Source organism: Prionailurus bengalensis, chromosome C2 (assembly GCF_016509475.1).
Source record: "Prionailurus bengalensis isolate Pbe53 chromosome C2, Fcat_Pben_1.1_paternal_pri, whole genome shotgun sequence".
In the NCBI taxonomy this organism is placed as follows: domain Eukaryota; kingdom Metazoa; phylum Chordata; class Mammalia; order Carnivora; family Felidae; genus Prionailurus; species Prionailurus bengalensis.
Window position 1 is genome coordinate 157273841 of NC_057350.1, and position 19319 is coordinate 157293159.

The following is a 19319-nucleotide window of genomic DNA, read 5'->3' on the forward strand; positions in this document are numbered from 1 at the left end:
AAAATGCCCTCTCTTACTGGAAGATGGATACAGTGGGCTTATAAAACATTTGATGGCCTAACCTCCTCAGTCTGATTCTACATTTACCAAGAAATCTAATCTTTCATAGAAAAGAAATCATTAATTATGAAGAGTCTGAACAGTTTGTGTGACAGTAATTTCTCACAGTATATCAATACTATATCATGGTCACATGAGTTTCATTAATGTGCATTTATACACCCTTAAGGCATGTATGAATTCATTCTCCCTCCATCAGAACTCCTCTTGAAGTTGAAAGGCAGGCCCTCGGCCACAGTAAATTCATCAAGATGGTGAGTATTACCCTACGAAACCCAACAAAAGAAAGCAACCAGTCCTTATCCCCACTGGACACCAAGGCGTAGAGCAGTTTTTACTTGAAAAACAAATCTCTTAAAACATACCTCATCTAGGATTTCTCTATTTCTTTGTAGTAGTTCAGGTAGCTCTTTGATCAACTGATCAACAGTCTGGATGCCTCCCTGTTCAATCACAGATGTGGATTTAGTCAATATAGACTGAGGTACAGTATCTCCAGACACATCTTCAATTGCTGCTGGAAGATTAAGGGAAGCTAACACCCTGAAAAAATGAGATACTGTGTCATCTTGAGGTCTAAACCATCTTTAAAGCATTAATCTCCTCGTTAAAAAAAAATAAAAATAAAAAAGGGGCGCCTGGGTGGCTCAGTCGGTTGAGTGTCCGACTTCGGCTTAGGTCATGATCTCGCAGTCCGTGAGTTCGAGCCCCGCGTCGGGGTCTGTGCTGACAACTCAGAGCCTGGAGCCTGCTTCGGACTCTGTGTCTCCCTCTCTCTCTGCCCCTCCCCCACTCATGCTCGCTCACTCTCTCTCTCTCTCTCTCTGTCAAAAATAAACATTAAAAAAAATTTTTTTTTAACATTAATCTCCTGTATATCCTAATCAATAGCAATGGAGTTCACACCCCAAAATAATTGACAACCCTCATCAATGGAAAAATAAAGCAAAGATACAGGAATAAAAAAATGAAATCAGTGATTGATAAAATTAAAACAAAATTGTTAAAGAATTAAGATCACAGTTCAGAACTAAAAGCCAAAAAGTAAGAAATATACATTAAAAAACATGAGCTACCTTGAGCTCAAGCTCAAACTTAACTTCTTTCAGTCTAAGAAATTAAAAATCAAAAATTCTATCTTAAAAAATACAAACTTTTACCATACTTCTGGTTGTTATACTGTCACTGGCGAGTCAGAAATAATATACAAAATAGTTGTAATTTCATGTCATCTAAGCAGAACGTCAAGACTACAAAATTGATCTAGGTATTAATCACAGAATCTTCATCTGTTCTCAGTTTTGTAGCACAGTATCAAGTATTATTTCATTTACATAACGGAGGGGTTATTAAGGTAAACTTATGTTTTCTTTCTAGAAAAAGAAAAGTCAGGTCAAAATCCATGCATCCATCAAAATTAAAAACCTGAAAAATTAAACTAACTAGGAAAAAAAATTCTCAATTACATATACCTGACAAGGGACTTGCTCTAAAATACACTAAGAACAAGAAAAACTCGATTTTAACAAACGAGCGTAAAATATCAACAGATACGTTACAAAAGATAGATGAATGGCTAGTAAGCACACAGAGTTACTCAACATCATCAGTAATCACAGGAATGTAAACTGAACCGCAATGAGATTCTGCTACACACATACTAAAATGGCTAAAACTATTAAAAAGACTGACAACACAAAGTGCTGCCACGGATGCAGAGTTCCCAAAAAGTGCAGGTGGGAATATGAACTGGAGCCACCACTTTGGAAAACAATCTGGCTGTTCTGCATGAAGTTAGGCTTCCACCAACCGAACAATTCAGCAACTGTAATCCTAGGTATTTACCCAAAGGAAATAAAACCTGTCCACACAAAGGTTTGCACATCCATGCTCACAGCACGTGAAATGTCCACCAATAGGCAAATGTAGAATAAACTGCTATTTAACCATAAAATGAAATCCTGCTCACTAATAAAAAGGACCAAACGGATACATACCACACAGATGAATCTCGGAAACATTACGCAAAGTGAAAGAAGCCGAACACGTTTTGAGGACACACCATATGCGCTGAACATACCGCAAGGGTTCCATCCATACATACCGTAGCAATACCCTAACGTGTTGTATACCATAATGTACATGTAATGTAATGCACACGCTATAATGTTTATATTAACCTGTGTAAAAAGTGACACCAACCTAGGGTGACAGGGAGCAGATGAGCAGTGGCTAAGGGCCAGGGGAAGAAGGACTGAAGTGGCACAAAGCAACTGTTTAGGGTGATGTAAATGTTCTCTATCTTGATCACGGTGGTGGTGGTTACATGGTATAAACTGATCAGAAAGAACTGAACTATACACTTCAAGTGGGTCTATTTGTTGTACTTCATTGGAAATTATACTGAAGACACTTTAAAAGCCAATGAATTATTTTGTTACTCTTCAATCCACCATTAACAAAAATTAGTTCAGAATACTGAACCATGTACCATGCTATCTATCTTAACTTACAAGTTCGTTTCTGCTTCTCATTTCTCTCAAATAAGTATCTCCTACCATGTAAATTAGTGGTCAAAAACTCTCACTTGTTTCAGTAATCGAATTTCTTTCAAGTCTATTTGCTAGGACTTAACAGATAGAGCATCTACCCAAAGTGCATAGGAATGTGTATTTGCTGCTTCACACAGCCTTGACATTCAGTTCCAAGCTCAGAAAACGAAACTTTCATAAACTATTTAGTTAGGGTAACAATCAAACAGAAAACATTAGAACTTTACAGATATATTTATGAAAGTTAAAGCTGTACCTACCCATTTGCCAAAGTGGTGGCTTCTCTCATTTGAGCAATTGATCTGTTAACTAAGTCAGCTTTCCTCTGATTATAGGCGGCCAACGACTGCTGCACTGACACAGGAACCATATTTTCAAACAAATCTAAAATGAGCAATGTGAATTTCAACAAAATTTCAAGACAAAAAGTCCATCTGTAAAGTGAATGCTCATATTCCCTTTCCTATATTCACATAAAAATCTACAAATATTTAAAACTCAAAACTAAATCACTACTGGAAGTACAACGATGGAGAGAATTTTTAGAGCACTATATTCATGAACAATGAGAGCTTCTTCTTTGAACTTAATTTTCTTAACGTTTGAAGATGTGTTTGTCATTGACTTCTTTGGTGAAGAAGATCTACACTCTTTATTAGTGGATTACACTGGTTAAGCGGTCCACATGCCTGGGTTTAATTTCCAGCTCCTTCCACCACTTTCTAGCTCTGCAACATTGGGCAAATTATTCAAGCACTCTGTGCGTCAATATCCTCATCACTCAAAGGGGGATAACAACAGTACCCATCTCATGAGACTGCCGTGAGAATATTAATTATGAGCTAGTTATCTGTACTTAAGAGTCCCTGGCACATGGTAAACACATCTTGTTTGCTAAACAGAAATAAATAAAATAATCAGCCTTTCCCAATAACGTACAATACTATCCTTGGGATCTCAGCTAGAAACTACTATACATTGAATACATCTACAAAATCCAAGGATATAACATTTATCCCATACAACCATGACTCTGTAAGTTTATACATTTAAAGTCATATTTATGAATGTTTTGTTTTAATAGCAGAATCCTAAATAATATAACAAATGTTAAAATGACAAATGCTTAAAGTCTCAATCATTACTCAAACGTAGTTTCAAATTTTCTGACTGTGTTGGATAGTTTACACATGCTTTATTACCATTTACTTTCCATCTTGAATTTTCACTATAGATACAACACTTCATTTTTATTCTCATATTCATTTTGAATATGAATGCTAATCATATTCAAAACATACGATAGCAGTTATGTGATTTTCGCTACCAAAAACAACAGATTAAACTGGGGAAAAGATGAGTAAGATTAAAGTGTATCTGAGTACTTGACATACCAGTGAATTTCTGGCTGATGGGGACAGTGACTGGGGTAGATTTCACAAGTGTGGCTTTGCCAATTGGGTCCAGATCTTTAAGGTCTGGAACTCGGTCATGATAGATGAAGTCATTATCCTTCTTTGCTGCAGAAAGGGCACGGCTGATTTTGTCAGAAAAGTCTTTCACATTGACATATTCATCATAGCGAGATGCCACTGTTTTAATCAATTCTGCTGCGTGCTAAAAAAAAAAAAAAAAAATGTTAAAAAAAGTTTTGTTTTTCTCAACCAATGATCTAAGCAATGGTTTTTAAAAAATTTCTTTGAGGACATGCATTTCCAGCAATGTGGTCAACAGAATAACCTAGAAATTATCCCATCCCAAAATTCCAAAATATCAAAAATGAAGAATAAACACAGTAGGCATCCGTCCCAACACATGCGTGAATTACCAAGAAAGTAAAAAAAAAAAAAAAAAAAAATCCAGTAAGTATAGTAAGTGAGGCCAGTAAGTATAAACCAACATTGAGGAAGGCTGGCTGTCGAATATTTCTATAACCCAAAGGACTAGCGATTAAAACGTCTTACAAGCTCTCATGAAGACCTGAAACAGGGGTCTTAAAACAAACACATCTCCCTCTACGGAGAAACACTCGTTTCACTGCCCCACATGGAGGCAGGAACCTCAAACGTCTACTCCAACAGTGAAAGGCTGGGTCAGAAAAAAAGTACCCAGCCAACACAAGAAGTCAACAAAGAAGCATGTTACCTCAGCACTGACAGGAACATGTTTTTTTAGGGGCGCCTGGATGGCTCAGTCGGTTAAGTACCCAACTTCAGCCCAGGTCATGATCTCACAGTGTGTGAGTTCAAGCCCCGCATCGGGCTGTTTGCTATCAGCACAGAGCCCACTTCAGATCCTCTGTCCTCCTCTCCCTGCCCCTCCCCCATTTGTGCAGTCTCTCTCAAAATAAATAAACTTTAAAAAAAAAAAAAAAGGAATAGATTTTTTTAAAAAGGTCTACTCTCAGGCACCTGGTGGCTCAGTTGGTTAAAGCATCTGACTTCCTGATTTCAGCTAAGGTAATGATCTCACGGTTCATGATACTGAGCCCCGAGTCGGGCTCTGCACTCACAGTGCAGAGCCTGCTTGAGATTTTCTCTCTCCCTCTCTCTCTGCCCCTCCCCCGCTCACGCTCTTTCTCTAAATAAACATTTAAAAACAAAAATAAAAGGTCTACCTTCATAATTCATAAGATGAGCATATGCCTCACATAAATTTAGAGCTTAGATTACATTACTTAGGTGGTTTCAGATATAGTAACAGCAGATAAAAGAGGCAATGAAGCCAAAGGCATCGTCAGGGATAAATTCAGTGCTTAATATTTGATATCTGCCAATCTGCCAGAAAGACCTAAAACTTCTTAAATTTTGCATTTAACAAGACTCTATGTATATAAACAGTTACAATGAGAAATTGATAAATTTACCCCTCATCAGAGTGGAAGATTTTAACACTCCTGTCTCAGCATGACAGACCAAGTAAACAAAAAAACTGTAAGATTATAGAAGATGTGAATAACATCATTAATGAGTCTGACCTACCAGACATTCAGAACCCTGGACACCACAACTAGAGAATATAAAATATTCTCAGGCATGTAAAGAACATCTATAGAGAGTAACCACAGGAGAGAAAGCAAATATGAAACACCAAAGTTATAGAAATACAAGAATGGTTTAAGAAAACCTATTGATGTATTATCCAAATACTAGATTTAAATTTTTAAAAATCAAATTATTTCCACAGATACTGAAAAGCATTTGATAATATTCAATATTCATCACTGATATTTTTGAAAATCTCAGTAAAATCAAAATAGATATCCAATTCATTAACATGATAAAATCTCAACCCCCAAACCTGCTAACATACTTAGCAGAAAATATAACATTCCTGTAGTCAAAATGAAACAGTATCATCAACAACCTTAGAATGCGTCAAAACATCTAGATAAAAAAATGAAATTAAGAGGTATAAAGAAGGTATAAAGAAAAGGAAAAAATGATCATCTACAGATGATGTTTTACATACCAGGAAACCTAAAACAGTCAACTGAACTATTCTAAATAAGAGGTAGCTCACATGCAAAATCAACAGAGCAAAACAAAAGCTACATCTTTAGTTATACTAGGAGATGAGAAAGGGCACAAATTTAAATCGCTTTTCAAATCTGATTTGTAAATATGTGGTCAAACACTCCCCTCAAATAGCAAAGTTGGTACCAGAATGATAAGACATACCAAGTACACTGCGGGGGGGGGGGGGGGGGGGGGGGAAAGGGATTGCTAAGGACCCACCCCCGTGAGTGAAAAGGACGTGAAGCAAATTTGAAAACAATGAAACGGAATGAGGAAACAAGTGCCAACAGACGATCAAGGCAAAGCCAACTGGTCCACGTCAGCCACCAAGAGGTCGCAGGAAAAATGGAGTGCTGAGAGGCCTCATCCCGAGAGGGAACTGCTGAGAGCAAGAGGCAGGTTAATCGAGGGCAGGGAGGGAGGCCGGGGGAAGCAGGTAGGAGGAGAGAAACCAGGGAGAAGAAGAAAGGGGCAAGCACTGCAACAGGTCAGCAAAATAACAGACTCTCAGAGCAGACACAGCACCTCGCAAAGGGAAGGCTGTGAGGGACTCGGGGACACCAGGCGCGGAGGAAGAGCCCCTCCTCAAGCAGGCTAGGCTTTGAGAGCCAAAGAAGTGAAGCCGAGGAGGGGGCCCCGACACAAAGAGGCTCAGAACACTGCCACACGACCGGAGCGGGGCATGCCCCCACTCAGGAGCCTCTTGCGACTCCTCTACTAAAATCGATCTCATCCAAACACAAGTAATGGAAAAGGCATCCCATCTGCTTCAACACAAAGAAACCAGAAGGAAAAGGATGAAAATGAGCATGTAACTTTCCAATAGGTAATGAAAATTCACCAAGGAAATATTGTCACAAAGCAGATGAAAACAGCATGCTGAAAACACGAACAGAGGACCAGATGGCCTAGACAACAGCAGGTGACAGCAGACAGCGAGAGAAATGTGGAACAGGCACTGACAGAACTCAGGCAAGAAAGTGAAGAAAAACTCAAAATCATTTTTAAGAAGATTGAAATATGGGGGCGCCTGGGTGGCTCAGTCCATTGAGCGTCTGACTTCCTCTCAGGTCATGATCTCACAGTTTGTGAATTCGAGCCCCATGTCGGGCTCTGCGCTGACAGCTCGGAGCCTGGAGCCTGCTTCAGATTCTGTCTGTCTGTCTCTCTGTCTCTCTGTCTGTCTCTCTGCCCCCCCACCCCCGACTCACACTCTCTCCTTCAAAAATAAACATTAAAAAAATTTTTAATAAAAAATATAAAAAGATTGAATATATACACAAGTAACAAAAAAGGGGTAACAGACATCATGTAAGAAACACACAACTCAATATGGCAGGCAAGGAGAGGGAGGCAGTTACAAATTAAAGATTGGTAAGACACCTGCCAGATGCCACGTGAGGACCTTGTTCTGCACAGACCAGCTGTGAAAAAAACACCACAGAAAACGTCTTGGAAAACTAAACTAGGTTTCAGTAATATTACATTACTAGTATTAATTATTAATCACTATTAACTTTGCCAGGTGGGCGGACATTATAGTTTTAGGGCTTTTTTTTTTTAAGTCTTATCTATCAGAGATATGACTTGGTTTTGTTTTTTTTAATTTTTAATTTTGATTTTTTTTCTCTTTTGTTTCCTTCTCTTCACTCTTTTCCCTTTTTCTTTCTACCCTCCTCTTTTTTGTTCTTCCCTTTGGAATAGAGCTCATAGTTTCTGATTTGATTTTTGGTCAATTCTCATTCTGCTTGCTTGATCAGGCATTTAAATCTATTCTTTATATACCTTTTCTTTAATTTTTTTAAATGTTTTTATTTATTTTTGAAGGAGACAGAGAGACGGAGCATGAGTGGGGGAGGAGCAGAGAGAGAAGGAGACACAGAGTTCAAAGCAGGCTCCAGGCTCTAAGCTGTCAGCACAGAGCCCCATCCCGTGAGATCATGACCTGAACCAAAGCCAGACGCTCAACCGACTGAGACCCCCAGGCGCCCCTTTTTATTTTCTGTTTTATATCTCCTTCCTATTTTCTTCTCTCTCTGGACTAAGCCTTATACTCTCTTTGATTCTCTGCCTGGTGTTTTTTTTCACCCCTTTCATTTCTTTGTACAGGATAAGGTTCCCCCGCCTTCACTTTATTTGCCTTTTGTCCAGGGTTGCTTCAACGGACAAATCCACACACACCTGGTGGAAGGTCCAAACAATCCACCACTAAAGCAGTGGGACAGAACAGCCAAAGATGCAACAACAGAGTGCAGGCAACACAGTCAAAAAACACTTTCTGAAGTGCCAGGCCCCGAACAGCGTATGACCCCTTTTAAAATATGGTAGTAGTACTCACAGGTGCAGGACACTTAACAAGCGATTAAAACCCATAAAAGACAGAAACCTAGCCAAATAGATGAAACGGAAAAATTCTCCTCAAAAGAAAATCCAGGAAGAAATGACAGCCAGAGAATCGCTCAAAACAACATATCTGAACAAGAATTTAGATTAATAGTCTTAAGACTAATAGCTGGGCTTGAAAAAAGCATGGAAGACAGCAGAGAATCTATTGCTGCAGAGAGCAAAGATCTAAGGTATTGTCACAATAAATGAAGAAATGCTATAAATTAGGTGCAAAATAAACTAGATGCAGTGACAGCAAGCATGGAAGAAGCAGAGGAGAGAATGTGTAAAATAGAAAATAAAATTATGAAAAATGATGAAGCTGGGGCGCCTGGGTGGCGCAGTCGGTTAAGCGTCCGACTTCAGCCAGGTCACGATCTCGCGGTCCGTGAGTTCGAGCCCCGCGTCAGGCTCTGGGTTGATGGCTCGGAGCCTGGAGCCTGTTTCCGATTCTGTGTCTCCCTCTCTCTCTCTGCCCCTCCCCCATTCATGCTCTGTCTCTCTCTGTCCCAGAAATAAATAAAAACGTTGAAAAAAAAAATTAAAAAAAAAAATGATGAAGCTGGGAAAAAAGAGGGAGAAGAAATTACTAGATCACAAGAGGAGAATTAGAGACCTAAGTGACTCAATGAAACGAAACAGTATCTGTATCCTAAGAGTTCCAGAAGAAGAAGAAGAAGAGACAGAAAAGGGCAGAAGGTTTATTTGAACCAATTATAGCTGAGAACTTCCCTAATCTGGGGAAGGAAACAGACATCCAACTCCAAGAGGCACAGAGAACTCCCCTCAAAATCAAAAACAGATCGACACCGTGACATATTATAATGAAACTGGCCAAATACAAAGATAAAGAGAGAATTCTGAAAGCAGCTCGGGACAAACGGGCCTTAACCTACAAGGGGAGACACATAAGCATAGTAGCAGACTTGTCCACTGAAACCTAGCAGGCCAGAAGGGAGTGGCAGGAAATAGTCGATGTGCTGAACAGGAAAAATATGCAGCCCAGAATCCTTTATTCGGCAAGGCTGTCACTGAGAATAAGAAAGATAAAGGCCTTCCAAGACAAACAAAAACCAAAGGAATTCATGACCACTAAACCAGCCCCGCAGGAGATCCTAAGGGGGACTCTGTGAGTGGAAAGCAGCAAAGAGTACAAAGGACCAGAGACATCACCACAAGCATGAAACCTACAGGTAACACAATGGCACTAAATCCATATCTTTCAATAACTAAATGCCCCAAACAAAAGACACAGGGGATAAAAAAACCAAGATCCATCTATATGCTGCCTACAAAAGATTCATTTTAGACCTGAGGACATCTGCAGACTGAAAGTGAGGGGATGGATGTCAAAAGAAAGCTGGAGCAGCCACACCTATATCAGACAAACTGGTTTTTTTTTTTTAATTTTTTAATGTTTTTTATTCATTTTTGAGAGAGAGAGAACACACAAGCAGGGGAGGGGCAGAGAGAGGGGGAGACACAGAATTTGAAGCCAGCTCCAGGCTCTGAGCTGTCAGCACAGAGCCAACATGGGGCTTGAACTCACGAACAGTGAGATCATGACCTGAGCTGAAAGTCAGAGGCTTAACTGACTGAGCCACTCAGGCGCCCCTGATCAAACTAGATTTTAAAACAAAGACTTTAGCAAGAGATGAAGAAGGGCATTATGTCATAATTAAGGGGTTAATCCATCAAGAAGAGCCAATAATTGTAAATATTTATGCCCCCAATGTGAAGGCGCCCAAATATATAAACTAATCACAAACATAAACCTATTGATGATAATACTGTAATTGTAGGTGACTTCAATACTCCACTTAAAACAATGGACAGATCATCTAAGCAGAAAATAAATAAGGAGATAATGGCTCTGAATGACACACTGGACCAGACAGACTCAACAGATACATTCAGAACTTTTCATCCCAAAGCAGCAGAATACACATTCTTCTTGAGTGTACACAGAACATTCCCCAAAAGTGATCACACACTAGGTCACAAAACAGCCCTCAACAAATATAAAAGGACTGAGATCATACCATGCATATTTTGAGATCACAACACTATGAAACTTGAAATCAACCATAAGAAAAAATTCGGAAAGGCCCCAAATACATGGAGGTTAAACAACATCCTACTAAAGAATGAATGGGTCAACCAGAAATTAAAGAAGAATTTTAAAAATACATGGAAGCAAATGAAAATGAAAACATGACAGTCCAAACCCTTTGGGATCCAGCAAAGGCAGTCCTAAGAGGAAAATACACTGTAATCCAGGCCTATCTCAAGAAGCAAGAAAGGTTCCAACTGCACAACCTAACCTTACACCTAAAGGAGCTAGAAATACAGCAGCAAAGAAAGCCCAAAGCCAGCAGAAGAAGAGAAATAATAAAGATTAGAGCAGAAATTAACCATGTAAAATCTAAAAAAACAGCAGATTAGTGAACCTAAGAGCTGGTTTCTTGAAAGAATAAACGAAATTCATAAACTCCTAGCCAGACTTCTCAAAAAGAAAAAGAGAGAGGACCCAAATAGATAAAATCATGAATGAAAAAGATCACAACCAACACCACAGAAATACAAACAGAATTTTGTATTTTAGAGAATACTATGAAAATTATATGCCAACAAACCGGACAATCTGGAAGAAATGGACAAATTCCTAGATACCCACACACTACCAAAACTCAAAAGGAAAGACATAGAAAATTTGAACAGACCCATAACCAGTGAAGAAATTCAATCAGTTATCAAAAATCTCTCAACAAATAAGAGTCCTGGGCCAGATGGCTTCCCAGGGAAATTCTACCAGACATTTAAAGCAGAGTTAATACCTATTCTTCTCAAGCTGTTCCAAAAAACAGAAATGGAAGGAAAGCTTCCAGACTCATTCTATGAAGCCAGCATTACCTTGATTCCAAAACCAGACAAAGACCCCACTAAAAAGGAGAATTACAGACCCTGATGAACATGGATGCAAATATTCTCAACAAGATACTAGCAAATTAAATTCAACAGTACATTAAAGGAGTTATTCACCATGATCAAGTGGAATTCATTCCCAGGCTGCCAGGGCTGGTTCAATATTCGCAAATCAATCAACGTGGTTCCATATTCACAAATCCCAAAATTTGTATGGAATCACACAAGACCCCAAATAGCCCAAGTAATGTTGAAAAAGAAAACCAAAGCTGAAGGCGTTACAATCCCAGACTTTAGCCTGTATTACAAAGCTGCAAGCATCAAGACAGTCTGGCACAAAAACAGACACACAGACCAATGGAACAGAATAGAGAACCCAGAAACGGACCCACAAACATATGGCCAACTAATCTTTGACAAAGCAGGAAAGAGCATCAAATGGAAAAAAAAATAGTCTCTTTAGCACATGGTGCTGGGAGAACTGGACAGCAACATGCAGAAGAATGAAACTGGACCACTTACACTATACACAAAAATAAACTCAAAATGGATAAAAGACCTAAATGTGAGATAGAAAACCATCAAAATCCTACAGGAGAAAACAGGCAGCAACTTCTGTGACCTCAGCCACAGCAATTTCTTATTTGACATGTTTCTGGAAGCTGGGAAATAAAAGCAAAAATGAACTACTGGGACCTCCTCAAGATAAAAAGCTTACACACAGCAAAAGAAACGATCAATGAAACTAAAATGCAACCAATGGAATGGGAGAAGATATTTGCAAATGACATATCTAATAAATGGTATCAAAAAATCTATAAAAAAGGGACGCCTGGGTGGCGCAGTCTGTTAAGCGTCCGACTTCAGCCAGGTCACGATCTCGCGGTCTGTGAGTTCGAGCCCCGCGTCGGGCTCTGGGCTGATGGCTCAGAGCCTGGAGCCTGTTTCCGATTCTGTGTCTCCCTCTCTCTCTGCCCCTCCCCTGTTCATGCTCTGTCTCTCTCTGTCCCAAAAATAAATAAACGTTGAAAAAAAAAATTAAAAAAAAAAAATCTATAAAAAACTTATCAAACTCAACACCTGAAAAACAAATAATCCAATGAAGAAATGGGCAAAAGACATGAATAGACACTTTTCCAAAGAAGACCTCCAGATGACAAACAGACACATGAAAACATGCTTAACATCGCTATCATCAGGGAAATACAAATTAAAATCACACAGAGATACCACCTCACACCAGTCAGAGTGGCTAAAATTAACAACTCAGGAAACAACAGATGTTGGCGAGGATGTGGAGAAAGGGGAACCCTCTAGGCTCTGTTGGTGGGAATGCAAACTGGTGCAGCCACTCTGAAAAAGTGTTGAGATTCCTCAAAAAATTAAAAATAGAATTACCCTATGAACCAGCAATAGTACTACGGGGAATTTATCCAAAGGATACAGGAGTGCTGATTTGTAGGGGCATATATAACCCAATGTTTATAGCAGCGCTTTCAACAATAGCCAAATATGGAAAGAGTCCATATGTCCGTCATAACTGTTGGAAGTCATACACACACACACACACACACACACACACACACACACACAAATGGAATACCACTCAGCGATGAAAAAGAGTGAAATCTTGCCATTTGCAACAATGTGGATGAAACTGGAGAGTATTATGCTAAATGAAGTCAGTCAGTCAAAGAAAGATCTATGATTTCACTCATAGGTGGAATCTGAGAAACTTAACAGAAGACCATAGGGGAAGGGAGGGAAAGATAAGTTACAGACAGCGAGGCAAACCATAAGAAACTCTTAAATACACAGAACAAACTGAGGGTCGATGGGGGTGAGGAAAATGGGTGATGGGCATTGAGGAAGGCACTTGTTGGGATGAGCACTGGGTGTATATGTAACTGATAATCAAGGAATCTACTTCTGAAGACATGAATAGTCTGTATGTTAGCTAACTTGACAGTAAAATTTAAAATAATAATATATAAACAGAAGAGAAATAAAAAACAACAATGAATAACAGAAGACTCATGCTTAGGTTCAACAATTATTACCAATTTGCCATATTTGCTTTACCATTTTCATATGGGGGGGGGGCTTTTTTGCAGAATCATTTGAAACTGAAGTTCAGACACCATGACCCTTGATCCCCAAATACTTAAGGATATATCTCCTGGTAAGAACAATCTCTTTAAAACCTACAAACTGCTGTCACAACTAAGAAAAAACAATACTTTCACAAAACCAGTTTTAACATCTTACTTGGTCCCTCATTAATGAATTAAATAAATCTGACACATATCCATTCTATTAAGACACATTTTTCTATCTATATATTTTTACGCCTTTTTCAAAGCCATACTTTGTCAGTGTTAGGGATTCCACCAAGATGATCAAGTATACAGGCTTCTGTAGCCAAATAAAGGGCACTATCCTGGTAGGGCATCTCATGAGCCCTATATGCCCAGCCACAATTTGTCTTGGCCCCAAATGTAAATTCCAAGCAACAGTCTTAACTTTACTGTTATTTCATCTGCTGTGTTGTATTTCCCTGACATTTCCAATGTTTTTTTTTTTCCCCACTGCTCTGCTCACAGCAATGACTGAAAAGCTGGTTTCTCGGTATGACCACGTAATGATCTTTATCAGGTTCATGGGGTACTTTGAGCCACAGACTACAGAGATTAGGGTTTCTGGGTCATCTTTTTTTTTTTTTTTTTTTTGTCTATTTGTTCTGTTTGCCTATTTCTGAGTTCAAATCAAGCAACAACAACAAAATTTCATGCCTAGAAAGAGGCACGGCCCTTTTGTGCTAACTTCTGACCTATGACTAACGCTATAAAAACTGAAGCTACAAACGCTTACATGTCTGTAACTGGAAAAAGTCTTTATCTCTCACTGCTCAAGGTTGAAATAGTTTCCTTTTTCCACACGGGACTTTAAATATCAAAATTTCAGGGGCGCCTGGGTGGCGCAGTCGGTTAAGCGCCCGACTTCAGCCAGGTCACGATCTCGCGGTCCGGGAGTTCGAGCCCCGCGTCAGGCTCTGGGCTGATGGCTCAGAGGCTGGAGCCTGTTTCCGATTCTGTGTCTCCCTCTCTCTCTGCCCCTCCCCCGTTCATGCTCTGCCTCTCTCTGTCCCAAAAATAAATAAACGTTGAAAAAAAAAAATCTTTAAAAAAAATAAAAATAAAAATAAAAATAAAAAAATAAAAAAATTAAATATCAAAATTTCAAAAAGAACTCTTACGTGACTGGTTTAATAGACAGAGACACTAAGTAAGAGCTTCCTTGAAACTAATAGTCCTAGAATTCTAGAAATAAAGAAACTAAATTTCTAATACTTTAAATTTGCTAGACTGAAAAAAATCCTTCCCATGGAAACCCCTTTTTCAGAAGCATTTTTATGCAAGAATCTAAGCTACTGTAATCAAAGTGAACTCTGGACAAATGAGACATGTTTGAATATCTGTGTTTTATTAAAAAAAATATGTTGGGGCGCCTGGGTGGCTCAGTCGGTTAAGCGTCCGACTTCGGCTCAGGTCATGATCTCGCAGTCCGGGAGTTCGAGCCCCGCATCGGGCTCTGTGCTGACTGCTCAGAGCCTGGAGCCTGTTTCAGATTCTGTGTCTTCCTCTCTCTCTGACCCTCCCCCATTCATGCTCTGTCTCTCTCTGTCTCAAAAATAAATAAACGTTGAAAAAAATTTTTAAAAATATATGCTTTTCAAAAAATAAATAAAAAGTATGCCTTTCTTTGATTTCGTCCGTTGTGAAGTGTAAGCATACATTTTCTTTTTTACAAGACTTGGGGTTCTTCTCTCATAAAAAGACAAATTAAGCTGAAATTCCTAAATAATACTTGCAGAGTATCTTCTAATATCCAGGCCATATTTAAAATTCCCTAACAGTCTTCTCCCTGCCCTCTGCTTACCAATACTCAAAATACAAACGACTCCTATAAACAGCCCCTGCCCCTCTCATGAAATTGACCCAGATTCACAGCAGGTTTCTGACAACCTCAATGCTGAGAGGATGGACAACCGCACAGAAGGCACTCTGCTGTTTACAGGATCTATTCACATATACAGTTGCTACAACTCTGGGCTCCCCCAGAGCTTAATTACTATCAGCCTACCGTTGACCAGAAGTCTTACCTGTAAAATAAACAAGTAACATATATTTTGTATGTTACATGCTTTTCATGCTGTATTCTTATAATAAAGTCAGCTAGAGAAAAGAAAATGTTAAAATCACAGAGAAGAGAAGACAGATTTATAGTTCTATAAAAAATCTGTGTATAAGTGGATGCACACAGTTTAAACCAGGGTTGTTCAAGGGTCAGCTGTACTACAATGCCCTTCTCAAGCTGTGGAACTGCATATCCCAATTCAGACAAAGGGTATGCCACAAGTTAAGCAGCTTGGTAGTTAATTTAGACTATTTTATATTAAAACAGGGAGGAGCACCTGGGTGGCTCAGTCGGTTAAGCGTCTGACTCTTGATTTCAGGTCAGGTCATAATCTCACAGTTCGTGGGATCGAGGCCCGCATCGGGCTCTGTGCTGACAGTGCGTATCCTGCTTGGGATTCTCTTCCTCCCTCTCTCTCTGTCCCTCCCCTGCTCGCATGTGTGCTCACACGCTCTCTCTCAAAATAAATAAATATTTAAAAAACGGATAAATAAGAGAACTGAATGAAAATCTTACATAATTTTTTAGATACAACATAAGACTTCAAAAAGCACCCAGCACGTAAAACTTAAGGATAAAAACAATCACTTTTCTCTGCTGATAGGGGCAATGAGTAGAAAAGGTTTTTATGAACAAACCTGGGAATCTCACTAAGGAAAAAAAGAGAGAGCCAAGTTACTCGAGTATTTATTTCCAAGAAACTCACCTGTAACCTTGCAATCTCTTCTCCAAATTTCTTCTGCTGTTTTGCCAGGATAGACTGGTGGTACTCAGCATTGGCCTGCATGATACAGTGCTTTGCAGCCAAGACAGGGAACACCTCCTGGAAATAAAAATACTGACCAGGGGAGAGTCCAACCACACAAACCACCACAGACAACACGGGATGCAGGAAGAAAAAGGAAAAGGAGACAGAAATTAGAAATCACCCCGTTAATGGTTTAGAGACAGGTTAGTCATTAGGTGTAAACAGAGAAGACGACATGATTTTGCAGGAACTGAAGTCAACGGATTCAATTTTTTTCTTCCAATTAAAATTAAGGGGTTTTGTTTTTGGGTTTTTTTGCACTGTTAAGTGAAGCCAATTTAAGTTTTCATAAGGTCTTCAATCAAGCCATGAAGTCAACATTTTGTTTACAAAGAAGAAAGGAAAGCATGCATTAGGAAGAGAAGGAGAACAGACATTCACAGAGGAATACCAAGCACGAGGCTTTAGAAGCTTTCTTAGGAGTCCTTACCCAGCCCTTAGAGTTAACTAAACCACCATTACTCACATATACTAATGAAAATGCTCTATAGCTGACTGTTTCATCGTGTTTTTAAAAGACAAAAGACAGTAAATTAAGTTCCCACTTAAATTCATATCTAAGAGACTTTTTAATAAAGATGATTTCTAGCCATAGAAAGACTATTTAGTATAAACACTAACATTTCAGATTACATACTCAAAAACACATAGCAAACAGACAAACACACTAAGTTAATATCTAATACGATAAAGTGTTATTTTGCCCTAATTTGTTTTGAAGAAGATTCCAGTCAAAATTAATTTTAAAAGACCCAAACATAGGAACCAAGAAGCACTTATATCGGTAGATGCTCTTCCAAAATGGCAAATCGCAGCCTGCAACCTCACTGTCTTTAGAAGTACGTGCCACACGAAATCCAAGAATTGAACTAGGCAATCACTGTCCAGACAAAAACAGGGAAGACTCACACACTGAATTACTACCTGGTATGCTTTCCTGCCTCCCAGTGAATAGCTTCCTAGCTTCCTGGATCACTACTTGCAGATATTCCAGTTTTACAACTAGAATATGAAAATACCTTATGAGCTTCATTAGTCAAACGGCAAAAAGACATCTAAATCTCAAACTGTACTCAGGCCAGTTCTCAAGGTAAGGCCGGAGCAGCTTCGTGTTTTAACCGGAGATTCTCCAGGAATACCAGGAATGCTGCAGAGGGAGTCTCCAAGTCTTTGAAGGTGACTTTCTTCTCTCCGTGACACGACTGAACTAATGGCCCAACGGGACGTTACGGGACACTGTGCAGCTGAACGTGAAGTCTTTCAGATGAAAACAAGGTGAGAGAAGATCCCAAGGCTCTTTTCAGGAGTAACAGTATTAACATCCAAGAGTCCTGGGCAACTTTCTAGTAACCTCTTGGCGTATTTTAAATCTCCAGCAATTCCCTCACATCAATTCCTAATTCTCTGACTAAACTAGTGTGTGCCGTTGATGTATTTATGCTTTTTTACTTCACCACGAAACTGTCTGCAATTTCATAATTTACAAGGCTTCCTGAACGACTTCTAAATCAATGAATTCAGGGCGCCCGGCTGGCTCAGTCAGAAGAGCACGCGACTCTTCATCTCGGGGTCGTGAGTTCCAGCCCCATGGTGGGTGTAGAGAGGACTTAAATAAACTTTGAAAAAATAAAATAAATCAATAAATTCTCCTAGAAAATATCATGTAACAAAAACCATATGCTATTATCATACAGACAAAACTAATTACCTGAACATTTCTGAAAGAGTAGTTGAAACGCGCTACATTTCCCTCAACCTGTAAGTTTCCTTTGAAATCATTCTGAGTTTACGCGTTAGTCTAATCATATGCTTTGCGTGTGACCATCACTGACGAGTCTTTTCAAATGCCACTTCAGAAAAGCTTACGTTAAAACAATTAATATTTTCTCTGATATGCGGCAGCAGGTAGGTGGTTGTTTTCCTTAGCTGTACAAGAGCAGCCCAATTTTCTATCTCTGTTGGCAAAACTTAATTCTAATCAAAATCCTGGATGAATTTGCTTTCTTTTCCTTTTGCTTTCTGTCTGTTTTGTGCTTTAAGACTCATCTTTAAGAAAACAGGACAATAATTAAAAGTGCAAATAATCAACATGCTCAAGTATTCATGCTTGTAGCAGATCACCAATGAATCAGAATTACACAATGCCTTGATGTAACAAAATTACTGGAGACAGAGGCTCAACAATTTCCAGAAAGAATTTTGGAAAAACAAGTTTAGTAAAGAGTAGAGACAAAGGCATCCCTTAAATACAAAAGAATTTTTCATGCTTCTTAAATAAAAAATTATTTCTACCAACATATTCTTCAAATGCCTCTCCTAAAACTTCAAGTTTCTTTTTTATAAAACATAATTTCCAACGTTTTTCTTCTATACAAAAACCTCTAAGTATTTCCACATGCAAAATAACCAAGTATTTGCAAAAACAATCACTGACCTTGGGAAGAGTATCTTTGTACTGACACTGTTTAAAAGCATCACCAAAGTAATCTGCGGCCTGATTAGCCAATTTGGCTATGATGGCATCTTTCATTTTATCTGGAATAAAATATGACATTGGCCATTGTAATTAAAAAATATATATAAATAATCCGACACATCATAACTTAGTATGAACTCTGAGATCACAAGTTTGTACACTTGTCTTCCTGTTTTAAAAGCTGATCGCTTCTCTTCACATGTAACAAAATAGAGAAAAAACTGGAATTACCTCTTGTGGCTTTTAAAAAAAAGACTTCTTGGGCCTGTGCCAGCATAATAAGACTGAGGGTCCCAACAGTATCTGGAGACAGGTCCACCGTAGGCTCTCGACTTAAGGCAGATAAAACTGTCTCTTTAATATGTAAAAAGGCACCACTAGCAAACTAGAGGGGGAGA

The 19319-nt window shown here is 39.0% G+C and overlaps 1 protein-coding gene across 6 annotated transcripts in view; it reads right to left on the minus strand.

Moving 5' to 3' along the window:
* The window catches only part of LOC122492185 (programmed cell death 6 interacting protein), an 80530-nt gene that overhangs the window by 31287 nt on the left and 29924 nt on the right, over positions 1–19319 (minus strand). For 3 of the 6 annotated variants that reach the window (XM_043595838.1, XM_043595834.1, XM_043595836.1), the window contains exons 5-10: positions 19153–19306; positions 18880–18980; positions 16344–16460; positions 4007–4229; positions 2873–2996; positions 426–603 (exon numbers count right to left, since the gene is read on the minus strand). In XM_043595838.1, the coding sequence (XP_043451773.1) occupies positions 426–603; positions 2873–2996; positions 4007–4229; positions 16344–16460; positions 18880–18980; positions 19153–19306 (897 nt within the window). Of the gene's footprint in view, positions 1–425; positions 604–2872; positions 2997–4006; positions 4230–16343; positions 16476–18879; positions 18981–19152; positions 19307–19319 lie in introns of all 6 variants that reach the window. The other 3 variants (XM_043595837.1, XM_043595833.1, XM_043595835.1) reach the window with 1 other exon arrangement.